General features: G+C 37.9%; 1 protein-coding gene across 3 annotated transcripts in view; it reads left to right on the forward strand.

The window, feature by feature from the left end:
* Window positions 1-9,877, forward strand: part of TMEM245 (transmembrane protein 245) — a 94,120-nt gene extending 84,243 nt beyond the window's left edge. For all 3 annotated transcript variants that reach the window (XM_074824972.1, XM_074824982.1, XM_074824991.1), the window contains 4 exons: window positions 3,152-3,252; window positions 4,629-4,803; window positions 7,581-7,775; window positions 8,770-9,877. In XM_074824972.1, the coding sequence (XP_074681073.1) occupies window positions 3,152-3,252; window positions 4,629-4,803; window positions 7,581-7,775; window positions 8,770-8,815 (517 nt within the window). In that variant the 3' untranslated portion in view covers window positions 8,816-9,877. The remainder of the gene's footprint in view (window positions 1-3,151; window positions 3,253-4,628; window positions 4,804-7,580; window positions 7,776-8,769) is intronic.
* The last annotated feature ends 8,142 nt before the right edge of the window (window positions 9,878-18,019 follow it).

Below are 18,019 nucleotides of genomic sequence, written 5' to 3' on the forward strand. Positions count from 1 at the left end.
AAACAGTTTTGCAGTTACAGCCTAACATAGTTAAATTCAAAGCAATAAACTCTGTCTGTTGGAATAATTTTCCTGGGTTGTTGTCTTTCTTTTGGTTACTGTAATAAGATTGTCTTCCCTTCTTTTGTAGTCTCTGTGGGAAAATCTAAAATGACTGCTTATTTAAAAAGTCTTTTCTGTAGTTGTAGATGGATATTTTAATTTCAGGTGAAGTTGATACTTCAGATACCTGCCTCAAGCCAGAGGCCTGCCCTGCTTCCTGTATACTGAAATGTAGTTTTGGGACATACTTACAGAAGTTGTTAAGACCTTGTTAATTTTACTATGGTACAGAAAACATCTTTATGGGAAAGATAAGGTGATATCTTAAGAACAGTTTTAAAATATATTTAATATCTGAGATTTATTTGTGTCATAGTTCCTGCTTGATTGATAGGAAAAATATTTACTTGAAGATTTAATTATAGCATGTGGAAATCTGCATCTGTGGTTTGCATAGGTACTATTAAATATTTAGATTTAATGCTTCCTTCTAAAAAATTGTTCTGGATATGTTGGGGTTGGAAGGACCTGGCAAATTTCATTAAAAAGAGCTGAAAACTTTGTGTCACCAGTGAAGAGTTTCAGAAATTGTGAGATACCTTCTTTATAGTGCAAATAGTGCATATAGTGGATTTCAGGTCTAAGATTTAAGAGACTAACAAGGCTGAGAAAAAAGTATGAGTTTAGTGGGAACAAATGTATCTTTAGTGCAACCAGGAGAAGTGATGGGTTTTTTTGTTGTGCCCTTGTGATCATTGCAGTACAGATGACACTTCATCTCTCTAGCTGTCTGGAGGCTTCCATTGCCAAAGACCCTGTTGTAATTGTTCATGTTCTGAATTCTTAAAATCCAGCCAACCACAGATAACTTGTGCATATGGATTAAGTGGTATTTGGCCCTCTGTTTTTGTAAGGTATCCTTAAGTAAAATGTTGATAGATTGACTATCATGACGTTTATACTTAATGGTTGACAGAATCAGTGTCAATTAATACACAGGTTCTTGTTACAAAAATATTATGCTCCTTTGATATCCTCAGAAAGAGCAGACATGAATTACATGTCACAGAAAATGCAGAAAATTAAGACTTTTGAATAGCTGAAGCATGAAAACTTCTTGAGTTTTTAATGCAAACTCACATTTAGCATTCTTACTGTGGCTTTGGGTTTTGGGGTATTCTTCCCACCTCGATAATTTTTTTTATACCAGAAGCTTACTTTTCTTGAAATACAGGTGAGTATTTCACTCTTCAAAATCTGTAGATTCTATATATTTTGGTCTGTGATTTCCCATTTTAATGTTATAGAAGTTCATCTAAACTGTGAAGTATTCAGGCTCTTTTTACTGAGGCCACCATATATTTGTAAATATTCCTTCCCCTTCTTCACGCACCACATAATATTTGTCTGCCAAAGGTTGGATTTGTTATTTCAGGTCATTCTTTAAAGCTTGCTTTTTTGTGTATTTTCCCTTTCTAAACTCTTTTTGGGGGGAGAATGGCTGACAACAGTTCCTAGTTAATCTGTTAAGAGAATCTCACATTTTGATCAACAGTGTTGATGTGTGAGGTTTATTATGAACTCATAACTTCCAGTGGGTGAATTTTAAATAAAAGATCATTTTGATTCAGCAGTCATTTGGGAATCTATGCATGCTTGTAGGTGGGAAAGGAGGGCAAATACATGGAAACTGCCCATGGAAATAATAATGAGGATGGTGCCCAAATAAGCAAAAACTGGGAGTGTTGGAATTCTTGCTGGTAATTCAGAAGGGAAGATTCTACCTAGTAGTTGAATAGCGGAAAAGATTTATTTTCTAGAAGGCTTTATTGACTCAACAGAGGGAAGAAACTGCTTGTAGAGGCTTTAGTTTCAGAAAGGGCCGTTTTCTGTGCAGACTATGTTCCTCTTCAAAGTGCAATGAAAACCTTTCCACTAATCATCTGGCTCCATGATTTCACTTGCATGTCTTCCTGTCCTCTCTTCCCACCTGCCACAGTTCCCACAACTGCAAAGACAGAAGCAGTATAACTAAAAGCATAACATGTAAAATAGGAAGTTAACATCAGCAAAGTTTGCATTTATCTTTGCTAAGAGGGTGTGTGTGCCACCACTTCTGCAATGATGTAACTATTAGGACTATTCTGAGGAAAGGAACTCAGGGATAGTTTGGTTACTCTAGATCCAAGCTAAAATAGTGGTTTCAGGAAACTTCACATCTTTCTTAAATAAGGTTGAAAAACTGACATAATACCATGGTGAGATACACCAGTTTTAAAGTATAATTTTTGTGACTGTAGCCCTAAGGCACAGGTTTTCAGTTCATCTATAGGATACTCCACGTGTAAGTGCGCTAGTGCTGTAAAAATGATGGAGCACTTAGGTGCCTGTTTGCTGTCTAGTGAAGCTGTGGTCACACTTAAGAGAGAACTTTGTTTGTGACCAGCATGTTGGATGTAGATTCAACAGGATTGAATTAGATTGCCAGACTTTCTATTTGGTTTTTAGTAATGTAACCTAGTAAGCAGCTTAACAGCTAGGAATATAAAGATATTGAGGCTAAAATCCAGTAATGAATATGAGGTGCTCAATTCTTTTCATCCAGAAATACATGTAAGTATGTAGGAAAGTAAGAGTTTAAGCAGCCTATTTCACTTCACAGATCAGTGGTTTTAGTCTGATGAGAATGAGCAGGTACAGAAATGTAAGCAGATGAAGAAACTGAATGAACAGGTAGAAGTGGAAAGGGGCAAAGAAAAAGTAGTTCGTAAATGGAATGGTACTGCTTCCCATAGATAAAAGGTTATTTTTGATAGAGTATGTGGTCTGATGCTTGAGCAGTTTCTTTCAAGGAGTTTATACCTGGAACCCATTGTACAGTAAAGAACAGTCTGGGGGTTTTGTGTTTAAATGCCTTAAATGACAGGTGTGATAGATGCTTTTCTTTTCATAGGGAACAAATGCATAAAAGGTTCAGTGTTACATTTTGAGTTGTGTTATTTGTGGCACTAACGGCTTTGCAGTTTTTCAGAGCAGCTTGTGTATATCTTTATAGTTTTCAGAATCCTATTGCAAATAAAATTTAACAGGGTTTCTTTGATTGTTTTAGAGGCGTATTTGATGCTTCCCTCAAAATGGCTGGGTTCTATGGACTCTACACTTGGCTGACTCATACTATATTTGGGATTAACATAGTCTTCATACCATCTGGTAAGAATTTGAGCAATTATAATTTATTTATAGATAATATTGCATAATTATTTATTGTACAAGATCAGTAGGATTAAATATTGGTGATAAGATTAGTTTTGAGGTTATTTTTAGAGAATGGCCATGGGTAGGGTGGAGAGAAGTCCCTGACTGCTGTCATACCTCTGAGCCTTAACTTCTTTTTTCACAATGCATCCCCTGCCAGCTATTTTACTTCTCCTGACTGTTTCTTTTGCTGGATGTAATTCTTTCTTCCTTCCATGCAGTCCAGGTCTTTTCAGGTTTTAACTCCATTCTGCCTGCCTTGGCTTTTGTTTCTTCCACAGTTAACAGGTGCTGATTTCTCAAGGTGCCTAAATGCAGGAAAATGTGGTATCGTGAAAATGCATCATAGAGGCGTGCTTCTTATTCTCAGTACTGTTGCCTGACTATTACCTGCCTCTGTTTTTTCTGTTATTCTTTAATCTTAACTGTGGAAATGGCTGAAGAGTTTTCACTGAAAAATCTTCTACCCTGTTCTTCTTCTGCCTCTCTTCCCCTAAAAAAAATAATAATAATAGTAATTAAAAAAATGTTGTACCTTCATGTATGAGGAAACAAAGGGGGAAGCTATAAAGCAACAAAACCCAATATAGTAGGAAATGACTGTATTATAAAGTGCAACTACCTTAAAGGCATTGGTTGTCATTAGACCTACTTAGAAGGTAATCTTTCTTTCAGCTACATGCAAAATCTTAAAAGTTTTTGCTTTCTAATGAGACCAAAAAAGAGAAAAAAAAGTAATTATTTTTTGTATTGTGTTCATTCCTGTTGCGTTAAATTAGCATGACAGCAGTACTGCATCACTTTAGATTACAAGGGGTATTTGTACAATCGGAAGGGTATATGCCTCTGTGTACATGTGTGCACACAGAAATATGTAAGTCATGGATTTTATATTGGCCTGGTTTCTCACAGTGCTACCTACATGATTTTATCGCTGACTGCAGGAGGTCTAGTAAGTTACAGTGAGACTTCTGCTTGTATGCTTTCTTGCACACAATGCTAATTTGTAGTTATGTGAAAGTTTGAAATGTGCATGGTTGATATGACTTTAAATTTTTCTGAATTGGTGCCTCTTTTGGAAGTAACTCTTTATGACTGACAGTTGTTGAAGCTTTTCTGTATGGGGAGCCATGTCATTTTCTTTTGTTTGTTCCTAAACCACAGCTATAAAACACCAAGAGCCTTATGTGGCACTTTTTCAGTGTCTTACTTACAACAGTTGATAAAAGAGGGACTACCAGTGTGGCAAAAGTGTCAGAATTTAACTGTAAATATATCTGTGAAATATGTTTCTCTGGTCTTTTTCTCACCTCTGCTTCTGTGTGCTCTAGCATTAGCAGCAATCCTCGGGGCCGTGCCATTTCTGGGGACGTACTGGGCAGCCATCCCTGCAGTCCTAGATTTGTGGCTTGTGCAAGGAGAGGGATGCAAAGCCATTTTGCTCTTGGTTTTTCATCTCTTGCCAACCTATTTTGTAGATACAGCAATTTATTCAGATATATCAGGGTAAGTACATTAAAGACTTTTTAACATTAGCATTGTAAAAATACTTAACGATCATTGATGCCTTTAATTAAACTTACTTTTCTGAAGTATGCAGAACAGTATCTTCAAGCATAGGAATAGGTGTAGTGATACCACCTTGTGGTTAGAAGTCTTACAAGCCTAAGTGCCTTTACTATCCCAGGCCTCTTTTCTGTGAACTTTGTCACTTTAGAGGTCTTGAACTCGATCTTGAAGTCAGCAAAATCAACTGTCTTGGTTGGTAAAGTAATTCTAAGAATACCTCTGCTATTTATCTAATCACTGACTAAAGATGTCTAACATTTTTCTTTACATCACCTAATGCCAGATGATGCTGCAGAACAAACAAGAAACCCATGAGGTAGTTAGGGACCTGAAAAAAACACTTTAATTTTTTTCAGGATGGATTGTGAGAGTTTTGAGGATTTTTTTTTGAAGCCAGGCTTTGTGTTGTGTCACCATACCCCAGTGTAAAAATCTGTTGATTATGGATTGATCTTTCAGTGTGTTGAGACAGATGAAACTGCAAAACTGGAGCTAGGCTTCTACTGAGACAGTAGCCAGTGCTCTTTTCCCGTTGTGGGAGTTAGGCACAGATTTCTTGAAAAATCTTGCTAGGTGTGTGGCAGCCCCTACTAACTTGAAATCTATCCTGGTTTCAGCTTTGTACACAGAGAAACAAGTTCCAAACTGTGGAGACAAAGTCAACATTTGCAGTTGTATCTGGAGTGTGACGGAGACGTCCACTGACATTTTCTGCTGCTGAAATATCTAGTGAATCCCTTCATGCAATTCAGACTAGAAGATAAAGCAGCACTGTTTAACAGAGCTGGCAAAGATATGAACCGTCAAGTTGCATATGTGCAAGACATATTCACAACCTTGTACAATATAAAGTTGTACTCCTCTAGTTACTGCTTCAGTCTTGATCATCAGAAACAGTCCTAGTAAACTGTTGGAATTGAGGACTTTGTGGTCCAGAATTAGTTACATGCTGGTACAAGTCCCTCATTTGTGCTGATTTTTATTATAATAGAGTTAATGTAGAATAAGGACATTAAGATAGAAATTAATATTTTTGTACACTAAATATAATTACACTGAACAGAGAGAACCTAATGATAATATGCACAATATTAATAATAATTTTCATAGACTGTGACACTAGTTATTTTGTATGAATTAAAGCTAACAGGTCAAGTATAATCAAATTACCATTTTTTTCCAACAATAAATCATGGATAAATTTAAGGCTAGTAGCTATTTAATCAGACAGTAATTCTTCCACTTATTAGAATACATGTTTTGACTGTAAGCGATGCAGGCTCTGCTTACTGTCCAGAAAATATATGTGTCAGGAATAGATTCTCTGACAGTGGCGCAAAATTGTATTCTCATTAAATAGAACAGTCAGCATCATGTTATCTTGCGGATTAGATTAAATCTATTTGATATAGCTATAATTAGGTTATGCAGGGGTTTTCAAATGCATTAAATGTATATTGTAGTCCTATTTCATCAGGTGAGCTGTTGTTTAATTTGGCAAACTAGCCAGAAGAATGTTTGAACTGATACAAATGCTGGGAAAAAAAAAATATTTCAAGTTTTAAAGGTTTAGAAATGCATCAAGTATCTACTGTTGGAGAAACATAAAACTTTAAGGTCAAGTCTGTGCCCTCAGAAAAACAATCTGGCCCTACCAGTAGGTTAAATTTGGTCTAGGTAAGACATGGTTGAGGTGTCTATGATGTAATAGGTCATGTTTCATGGTCTCATTCCACACGCAGTTGTGATGAAGGCAAAGACTGACGATGTTGAGTAGAAGTCAAGGTCATAGTAGAAATCTGGCAGAAAATGCCGGAGCTCTAAACGGACTAATTTTTACTCCATCACACGCAGAATTTGGAGCAGCTTCCTGAAAATTGGGTGCTAAGTGTCAACTGTAGCTTTTCTTATATAATTCCATATTGCCATCATTATTTTAGCTATAGAGGTTAAGCATGATGAGTAGGTTTTGTGTAAATGCTGTTGACAGGGTTCTTGTTGCACACCTGAACTGAAACATGGAAAAGAAAACCAGCATGGCTTACTTGCTGCCATAATGGCTCTTATCAAAAGCTCCATTGGCCCTGACTTTCCAGTAGATACTAATATGTTCATAAGAATCTGGTTTTGTTTTTCATCTGAAAACATTAAAAGCTAATGATAACAAACAGTCAATCTGAGAGGTTGTTTTATAACAAAATGAGAAGACATGACTATTTGTTTAAGGAATATATGCTAACTATTCTTTGAAAGATGCAGTGCAAGTTGCTATCATCGTGTAAATTAATGGCTTTGCTCAGGGGCACTCATACTACATGTTATAGTTGTCTTAAAATTTAACTTCTTGACCATAAAGCCTGAACAATCTTTGTAATCAGTCATCTTTCCATTTTCAAAATGGAAATGTTTTTCCCGTTAACTCCTTCAGGCATTCTTCAGCAGATGTCTATAAAGTAGCTACTCCATTGTTACCATTATTAGCAGCATTATATGCTACAATACATTGTTTGATCTGTTGTGCAAATATAGCACAGGATACAGCTTGGAATATTTGTGCAGTCAAACAGCAGTTCATAGTACTAATACGGGTATCTATAGCTAGCTATGTAATTTTCTAATGTTAATAAAATGTTATGATTAATTCACATTTCATAATTGATAGTATTGTTTGTTGTTCTTAATTTAATTTTATTCTGCTTGTGCCATAATTCCAGAGGTGGTCATCCTTACCTGACAGGTCTTGCGGTAGCTGGTGGAGCGTATTACCTGGGACTGGAAGGAGCCATCATAGGACCAATTCTACTTTGTATACTTGTGGTTGCTTCCAACATATATAGTGCCATGTTGGTGAGTCCAACAAATTCAGTGCCCACTCCCTCACAAGCAGCGTGGCCATTGCAGATTTACCGGTAAGTTATAAATGTCTCACATCTATGCATTCTGTTTTTATGTGGATCAGTCTATTTATGCATAGGTATAGAGAATGGGTGAATGCGTTTTATATATGAGTGTGCATACATATCTCCGTGCATACTGAAGTATTTAGAGAGGATTCAGCTATCCTATATTCTAGAAATAAAAATTATGGTAAAGTAAAATACCCACTGGAACTTGTGAACTTGAAATGTTCATTTAATGTGTCTCAGCTTCTTACAGAAGGCTATTCCAGAAAATTCACTGATGATACCTTTGTATCATATAATTTATATGCTGCTGTTATGCTAGGAGATGATTAAACGTCCTTTCTTCTGTGTAAAACTATTATTCATGGATATCTAATAGTCCGTGTTCATTGACCTTGATAAGGGGCCTGCAAGTATTGCATTTCTATGTGTTACTGTACAATAATGCAAAATGTAAACGTACTTGAATTTAAAAAATGAGATAACATTACATGTCATTGTTCCGTTAGAAGTATGGTCTTGATTAATCTCTTTATTGAAGTTACCAAAGATGGAATATAGAAATGTATCTTTAAACTGTACAGTTAAGGAATAGGATGAATAAACTCCTAACTGAATACTTAATTAGAGTTGGGAATCTCATTGTGAAGTTATTAATGACAGTAGCCATTTTAATGTCTCTACTGTCTTGTTCAATTACATAGGTTAGCTCATTATACATACATCTTAAAAAGGATTCTGTGCTTGTCAGAAATAATCCTTAGCTTCATTCACATGAATAGTGTTGTCATTTTTCATATGGGTAACTTAGGAGAAAAACCACTAATTGGACCTGTTGTAGACTCTTTCTGTCTATGCCGTAGATGGAGCTTCCCACAGTATGCACAAAATCTGCCTGTGTGTTTGTTTCCTGTTCAATTTGTAGGAAACTAGGTATTTGTAATCAGTCAGCAGATTTGAGTGAGTCTGTTGTTTGGTTTTTTTCCTCCCTACCCGCCAGGTCATCTAGAGAGAGTCCTGAGGAGATGAAAATGTCTGCAGAGTGATGAAGGTGCTGTGCTGCACCTATTCAACATGAGAAAATTGCTATCTTCTGTCTTGAGTTCACAACAGCCATGGCCTTGTGTCCCTTTCCAGCTGTGCCTAGGAGCAGCTCACAGGGAAGCACAGCTTGGGTTCTGGAGAAACCACTTCTTGAACATCTGCTGGCCTTACATTACTGTGCACTTTGCCTCTTCAGGAAAGAATGTCTACTTCCCATGTTTGCATACTAACACACAGTTCAGCTGCCTTGCTGAAGACCCTGAAGACCTTCTGTCTTCGTAAAAAGAATAGTTAAGAGGACAGGTACATCCACTGGAGTCATTATCTTATCTGCTGAAATGGTTAACTTGGCTTTTATTTATTGGGTTATTTGTCTCATTAAACTGTAGTAGCTTTAAAGAAAGCTAATTCCAAAATATTTATTCTCAGTTAATCTGGTGGCAAAAAAGGTGTAAACCACTTATTGTTAAATGAAAGTAGAATGTAATTATTTGCTGCTCCTTGAAGTATTTCTTTAGAGGCTTTGACCATCACCTGTAACTCATAATAACACTTAAATATTATCCTCTTATATGCACTGAAATTTAATGTTGTTGAAGACTGGTATTTCTAATATCTTCCTGAAGTTAGTAGACATGCAAATTGTTAAATGTGGACTTTCCTCATATTGAAACAGGAGGCCTCATTTAAATAGTTTAAATCTTGCCCTCATTTGCAGTGAAGTCTGATAATATTTTGCTGTTTATCCACCATCCCAGTGGACTCATCTTGTCAATTTAATCAAAGGCCTTAAGTGTTTTCAGGCAGAGGTAATGTACGATTGTCACATTTACTTCCAGTAATGTGGATTGTTTAATGTTTGTTTTCAAATGGTGTGGCTGAATTCAGTTAATTTTTTGAACAAATTTATTTCCAAAGAGGAAGGGGAGAGAGGATGGTTTTTGGTTTATTTTAGTTTGGTGTTTTTTTCCCTGTAAGCCTCTGGCCAAATATCTTAATAAGACGTAAGATATATCTTAATAATAATAAAATCTTAATAAAACTGAGTTCTTAACTTCCTGAAATGGTGTGTTGCCTAGGTCACAGCATCAAACTCCTCTAGTGCTTTTCTTCCATGTGTAATTTTGCTTAAATTGCAGTTTTGGTGACATTTAAGGCCTTTTGTATTGATTGTTGAAATATTTTGCCATAATGGATCTTTATAAATGGATCCTTTTTCTAAATAGGAAGTGGGTTTTTTTGGTAGAGATTTCATACTTGAACAGCTTTTCCACAAATACAGTGAGGCCCTGGGTACAAAGTAGCAGGTGCACATGCTTAACCAAAGAACCACCTTTCAGTTTCTAGTAACTTCTCTTGCATTTATTTTAGAGTTTGATAATGAGTTATACAAAATACAGGCATGCCTTGCACTTATTGTTGATGGTAATGCAACACTTGGAATAAAAATCTGTTCTTATCTAGGGATAAGGATATCTAAGATTTGTGTATGGACAGCTCTTTGTAACATAGATGTTTGTTTTACTCGAGTTGCGGAAGTGCTGATAGTTTGAGAAGGCTCTTAATTTCATGGCATTGCATGTATTTTTACATTGTTTCTAAAAATATATTGCCATAGAAAGTGAGTGGAAGATATTGTGATACCTAGTAAGCAAGAAGTCCTGCTATAGGTTTGCAATAAACAGGCTGCCTATTAAGACACAAGTAGCCTACTCATCAGATTCTCAAAATTAGCTGCTGCGATTTTACAAATGAAATTTTATGCTTAAATGGGGGGTTGAATATGCTGTTTTTAAACTTGCAAACTTGCAGGTATATGTTTGGAGGACAGACTCAACCCTAACTTAGTGGTATGACTCGAGTTTATTGAAACACAGAAACATCCCATTTAACATTTTAAATTTGGAAAGAGCTACACATCATGAATAGGAAGGATGTATTGTTTGAATTAAATAACTGTCTTGTGCTTTCATTCCATTGGTTTTGTGGCTCACATAAAATCTTTAATGAAACACATTTTTATAATTGTTGCTGGCTAGGGTGGAGGATGACAAAGAGCCTGACGCTGTCCCTAAGTATTCCTGCAACATTCTAACCAGCTTGAATGAGACCACCATGATACTAGGGAAATTTCTTTACTATATTACTTTTTTTTAGTTCACAGTTTTGCACTGAAATGTTGTCTTCTCATCATAGCTTCTTGTAGACAGCATTTAAAGAAGATTACTAGCAAGAAATATGCATCTTTAATGTATTTCCAGTTTTCCATTGCTCCTCTTCGCTCACTGGTCAAGACATTTCTATTTTCCACATTTGCTGTCCCAGTTATTTCTGAGACAATCTTTCAGGTTCTTACGGTACTCAACATTTTAAAGAGTCATTATAAAACATTCCTCTGTTTGGCTTTAAGTTTTCCTCTTCACCTGACCTCCTTAGATCAAAGAAGAGTGTCTGCTGGGAAGACGAAAATTGTATTTCAGATAGTTATCTTCAATAATGGCAAATAGGTAAAATCAACTGAGAAGGTAATGTTGCTATTTTGAAATCTTCCTTTCCCAGTGTGAAGAGAAAATATTTTGTGTAGAGAATTTATATCTGATGCAGTCTTGTTAGTTTGCCCTCCTTTGAAATGAGCCTTGATACTGATGCTTCCTGTTTCAAATTCAACTAAGACTTGCCATGAACAACCATCCATAGCACAGTCTTTCTCAGTAAACGTAGCTTAAGGAGGTCATGCTGTACCTGATTGGGGAACCAATTGTATGGTTCAGTGGTGGTGCAGTAACAGTATACTGCCAAACAGAAAATAAAAAGAAGAAACAAAACCTTCAATAATGCCTTTTTAAAATATGAAATATTCCCTGAATTTCACCATGTTTAAAAAAAATCAACAAAAAAGCACCACCCATTTGAAAAAGGATACCTTGATTCTTTTTTAGGGTTTGTCTTTAGTCCTTGTGTATTTAACAATCTATATTCTTTTCTGAAAAGACTCAGCCTCTTTAAGAACAGTTTACAGAATCACAGCATCACAGAATCATCTAGGTTGGAAAAGACCTTGTAGATCATCCAGTCCAACCATTAACCTAACACTGACAGTTCCCAACTACACCATATCCCTAAGGGCTCTGTCGACTCTACTCTTAAACACCTCCAGGGATGGGGACTCCACCACCTCCCTGGGCAGCCCATTCCAACGCCTAACAACCCGTTCTGTAAAGAAATGCTTCCTAATATCTAGTCTAAACCTTCCCTGGCGCAACTTGAGGCCGTTACCTCTTGTCCTATCGCTTATTACTTCGTTAAAGAGACTCATCCCCAGCTCTCTGCAACCTCCTTTCAGGTAGCTGTAGAGGGCGATGAGGTCTCCCCTCAGCCTCCTCTTCTCCAGACTAAACAACCCCAGTTCCCTCAGCCGCTCCTCGTACGACATGTGCTCCAGACCCTTCACCAGCTTCGTTGCCCTTCTCTGGACACGCTCGAGTAATTCAATGTCCTTTTTGTAGTGAGGGGCCCAAAACTGAACACACTAATTGAGGTGCGGTCTCACCAGTGCTGAGTACAGGGGCAAGATCACTTCCCTGTCTCTGCTGGCCACGCTATTTCTGACACAAGCCAGGATGCCATTGGCCTTCTTGGCCACCTGGGCACACTGCTGGCTCCTGTTCAGCCAGCTGTCAATCAACACTCCCAGGTCCCTCTCTGACTGGCAGCTCTCCAGCCACTCCTCCCCAAGCCTGTAGCGCTGCTGGGGGTTGTTGTGGCCCAAGTGCAGCACCCGGCCTTTGGCCTTATTGAAACTCCTACAGTTGGCCTTAGCCCATCGCTCCAGCCTGTCCAGATCTCTCTGCAGAGCCTCCCTACCCTCAAGCAGATCAACACTCCCACCCAACATGGTGTCATCTGCAAACTTACTGAGGGAGCACTCGATCCCCTCATCTAGATCATCAATAAAGATGTTAAACAGGAGTGGCCCCAAAACCGAGCCCTGGGGGACACCACTCGTGACCGGCCACCAACTGGATTTAACTCCATTCACCACAACTCTTTGGGCCCGGCCATCCAGCCAGTTTTTTACCCAGCAAAGCGTGTGCCCATCCAAGCTGCAAGCAGCCAGTTTTGCCAGGAGAATGCTGTGGGAAATGGTGTCAAAGGCCTTACTAAAGTCAAGGTAGACAACATCCACAGCCTTTCCCTCATCCAATAAGCAGGTCGCCCTGTCGTAGAAGGAGATCAGGTTTGTCAAGCATGACCTGCCTTTCATAAACCCGTGCTGACTGGGCCTGATCATCTGGTTGTCCCGCACGTGTTGTATGATGGTACATATTGTGTGATAGTTTAGATCAATCTCACATTAATGTGAAAATAATCAAACTGGTCATTTTGACTTCTGGTCATTGTGACATACCAGTTCCTGGTTATATTGCCTCATCTGCAAAGGCAAGCAGCAGCTCTGTGGGATAAGGTTTCAGATAGCTTGTGGGTTTCAAAAAAAAAAAGGCAAGGGGGGAGGGGAAACTCCTCACACCCTTTTCTGTAGTGGCATTAAACTACAGTTTTCTTAGGAGAGACTGTCTTTTTCATAATGCTTATAGGCAAGAAGTTGATGGCCTTTAGTTTTACTGTAAACAGTCATTCCAGGAGCAGGTGTTTACTTGTATTTAGTACATTTAGTATTCAATTTGAATAAAAGCAATTTAGAATTCAGAAGAGAATACTTGTCGTAAACCAAGCCAATGTGGTCTCATGGTATTGTGTAAAATACCACTGTACTGGTTTTTATTATTCTCTTCTAGCAAATCAGGCTTGTTGCAAGTCAGTGTAGTGCCAAAGAGCTAGATGTAACTGTTTCTTGCACTGAGCCTAAGTTAGCCCTTCCGCCCCTTCTTGCACCTTACCTGAACGTTACTGTGCTGTGGCAGAGCTAGCAGAAGTGAATGTGTGCCAGTTTACACCTGTCACGTTAACTTCAGGTCACTGTAAATACTGGCTTAATTGAACACATGAAGCAACAAGCTGCAGTGGGCAAGAATCTGGCACACATTCATTTTGCCAGCCTTACTACAATATGGTGACTTCCAGCACAGAAGCACCGTGACCAGTTGGGAGCAGTAATGACTTACTTTGAGAGACTGCTTTTTTTTTTAAAAAAAAAAAAAAAAAAGTTTATAGTCATACATATAATATACACTTTTAAGAAATTAAGTTGATACTCGAGTATCTAATAATGGAGACAACAGTCAGATATTTCCATGTGCAATGGTATGTATTTGCAGCTCATCTGGGGTATATTTAGGCTTGTCTGATTTCAAGGACTGTATGTCTTCTCTTCAAGAGTTTGGGGAGGAATGTACACTTACATGTATTTTGTCAGTGATTATTGGATTAGGAAATCCATAATCTGTTTAATAAACAAAATAAGAAAAAAGCATTGTGTAGGGAAAATTGGATGCTATCTCCAGTATTATGCATTGTGGGTATCAGTGTAACTTCTGAAATAGGTATATGGCTGCAGTGTTAAACATTGGGTTTTGGAAATCCTGAAAACACAAAACTGATAAAATGGTTCCCCAGTAAAAGCAGCAGCAGAATTGCTATGCTGCTAAACCCTAGTACTGGTGACAAAATACTGCAAAGAGTGCTGCGTTTCCTATGGACCTGATATACTAAGGATGGGAAAATACTGCTATTCTGCTGAGACTCTATAGCTTTGCATCAGTGGTAGAAGATGCTCCCACAATTGCCTTTATTCAGACATTGTGTTTATATTATATTGGCTTAAGTTTGTCACTGCAGGTAGTGCCAACTTTATGGATACTACCTCTGGAAACAGCTACAGGTTCCTTCAGAAGGTGCTGAAAGCTGTTGGGATTGGTGTTTAGTATTTATTATGTTTAATAATGGAGGTAACATTCTTCTTCTAGAGATGTGGTTGTTTGCCTTGAAGTTTGCAGTTTTACAAGAGAAAATTGATTTCGCAGTTAAATAATCTTCCTTGAGTGACAGCTGGCATCTCTTAAATAAATCCATGGATGCATCACGTTTATAAATTCTATCTTGGCTTGTATTTCAAAGGGTTTCTTATTATTTCTTACACTTTTTGGTGATGCATACTTTGGCAATTCCCCTCTTATTTTTATTTTTACAAAACTAGAATTCCCTAAAACTCTTAACAAATGTTAGGGAAGCTTGATCTGATACTGTTTATGTGTCACTTTTAGTAAAACGCAGTAATGCTTTATGGTAAAACTGTCCAAAATTGCTTTTAAGTGATATATAAAAAAAACCTGCAGTGTAGAAAATGAACTTGGTATTTTGAAATCAGAAACAATGCCAGAAGTGATGAGCATATTCAGGGATTCTACACTGGGTTTGTAAATGTATATATTGATATGCAGCATTATATAAATATAACCACCGTCTGTCCTATTCAGACTTTTAATTGAAATTTTGTCCTATCTTTTTTTTAAACTATCTGAGAACAAAATAGCACCTGTATATAGTGAAAACAAGCAACCTGTTCTAGAACTAATGTTTACTTGATAAAGGTTGGGGAAGAGCCAAGCAGATACTGATAGGGTGACTAGAACTGTTTTGTTGTAGTTAATATAAAGTTGGGAAAAGCTGTTCTTCCATCTAGTAATACATTGCTAAGAGATTCTGTTCCTGGAAGTATTTGCACATATCTACTAAAGAGCTGGCCAAAAGTAATAGATCATGAAATATGTCTTCAGTTCCCCAGTCTCTTAACCTCTGCCACACCTCGTCTGGTATCTTGTTTTGAATGTGGTTTAATACATGAGAGTATTGCTTCATCCTCCTTTGGGATCGATTTCAGGACCTGAAGGGCATGCTTTGAATGTCCATACTGAAATAGTATGTCCAGTTCAGGAAGGAATTGCTAATTGGCAAGTAAATGCATCCTTGTGCTCTGCATATGGATGGACTTGGGCAAACATCATTCATATTGCATTGAATTAGAGATTATTCTTTGAATATAGCAGTATGTGGCAATGCCAAAGCTAGGTTTGAGTTAGAAGCAGGGCATGTTTGCTTGCAGCAGGATGCATTTGCAACCTAATAAAGGCAGAGTGAGTGCTCTAGCATCCATGTATATATCTGAAGAATTTTCAGCATGATGGTCTTAAAGCAAAAATGTTGCTTGCTTTTCCTAGCCTCACTTATTGCCATTTGACTATTGTATACAATAATCCAATGTGTAGATTAAATGTAAGAGGCATCACAAAGCTAAAAAGCAGCCACAGAACAAAAGTTTATTAAGCTTAAGAACTGACATCCAGGCCATAAGGTTGGAGAAACAAAATTCAAATGTTTGGCCTCCTTTCTGCCATTCTTAGCCCCAAACTGAAGCTTTTTCAAGAAGTATCAGTAAAAAATATTTTTGTGTTGTTTATAACTTACTGGCTGTGTAGATCAATGTTTCAGGTTCCAGTGTCATCACTGGTATATTCAGCAAGCATACAATTTGTTCAGATTGTTACCTTTAAAAACAGATTTTCTATGCTTCAGTGACGGTTGGAAACCAACTTTTTGTACTAATAGTTAGGTGTTTGCATATATATATATATGTGTGTGTTAAATTAGTGTTTGATGATTTGGTTGGAAGACTAGGGAAGGGTTTTTTTCCCTTTGGTAAATTTCACCAAACCAAATCCGAAGAAACTTTTGACATCAGGCCCTAAGTCTGGCTGGACCCTACTCAAACCTAACATCATTTGGATATTTTGCATTACAGAGTGTTGGTTGTTCTAGAGCGTGCATTCCTACCCAGAACTCATGGGGATTTGGAGCAATAACTTCTATTGTCTGTTGGCACAAATTTTGTCTGTAAATGTACATGTGATACAACTTCAAAATGGAGCTATGTTCAAAACTGTTACTATAATTGGTTTTGGTACAGTACCTGGTTTTGCATGTATGGTATTGAAAATGTAACCCCTGTGTCCATCTGTGGCAGAACAAAATGTATGAGTTAAGATTGAGAAGTACTCATGTGGACTGCAGAGGTATTTAAACTAAATAATTCTGATTGTATGCACCAGTCCTCTTCCTAATAAAAAAGTTTTTTGTAGCAGGTTTAAGAAGCTTTTAACTTAATATTGTATTCACACTGCAGTCCTTTGTAAGCACAGAACAGTTAATATATTTTGAAATAAAATGCTGTTAATGTAAAGAAAACTGAGTTTGATTTGAATGATGGGATCTTTGGAATGAGCCACAAAGGTGACAGTTAATCTGGTGAAATAACAGGTTTGCTGAAGATGAAGTACAAGTATGGCAGTGAAGCTGCAGTCCCTGAGCATAACTTCATTTCACTGAGAAGCTGACCTTCTCTGGTTTTTTCTTCACATTTTTGGCGGGGTACGGAAGGACATGCGCCTCAGCGGTAACTGTGGCTCAGCTGACATCTGGCAGCTTGCTACATGGCCTGCAGTAACACAACCACGCGTCCAGACCCTGCAAAAGCTTATGTTCAGTGGTTGTAGGTAATTCAAGTCACTTCTGTTACAGCTTACTCTCTGAAATGGAAATGGTTGTTTAGCGTCTAAGCATAATTTTAGATCGTTCTACTGACTATAAAGCAAAAGTGATCAAACCCTCCCTGCATGACAGCTCACACCTTGTAAAAAGAGATATGGCTGATGTTCCACTTTTCATCCCTCTCACTGTTCTGTGACCAGATTCATCACCTTCAACTAATTTGTATAGCACAGTCAATTTTAGCTAGTATCTCTTCAGTTCTCTGAAGGGATCAAACCTTGTTCACTTTAGAGCATACAAGGTGGGGTTTTTAGCAATTGATGTAGTAACATAATAATGACTTTTTTGAAAATTCTGAAAATTTTTTGAAAATTGGGGCAAAACCGCAAAATGAGAAGGCAGAAGCCCAGGGAAGAGGGAGAGCCTCAAGTCGTCTCCCCCCTGAGCAGGAAGAGTGAGCTGCTGCAAAGGAGGGCAGCGGGGACTCAGAGTGGGTGCAGGCTGGAGTGACGACACCCCACGCCCCTCACGTACAAGAGCAGCACCCAGGGAGCACGAGCGACCAGGAGCGTGACGAACAGGGCGTGGAGCATCAGAAGGGTGAGGTGTGTCAGTTCAACAGGCAGGGCGAGCGGACAGGGCGCAGTCCCTCTCCGAGGTCTACAACTTATCTGAGCTAGTTTTATCTTATCGTCCTCCACGAG

The sequence above is a fragment of the Strix aluco genome, chromosome 1, assembly GCF_031877795.1.
Source record: "Strix aluco isolate bStrAlu1 chromosome 1, bStrAlu1.hap1, whole genome shotgun sequence".
Lineage (NCBI taxonomy): Eukaryota > Metazoa > Chordata > Aves > Strigiformes > Strigidae > Strix > Strix aluco.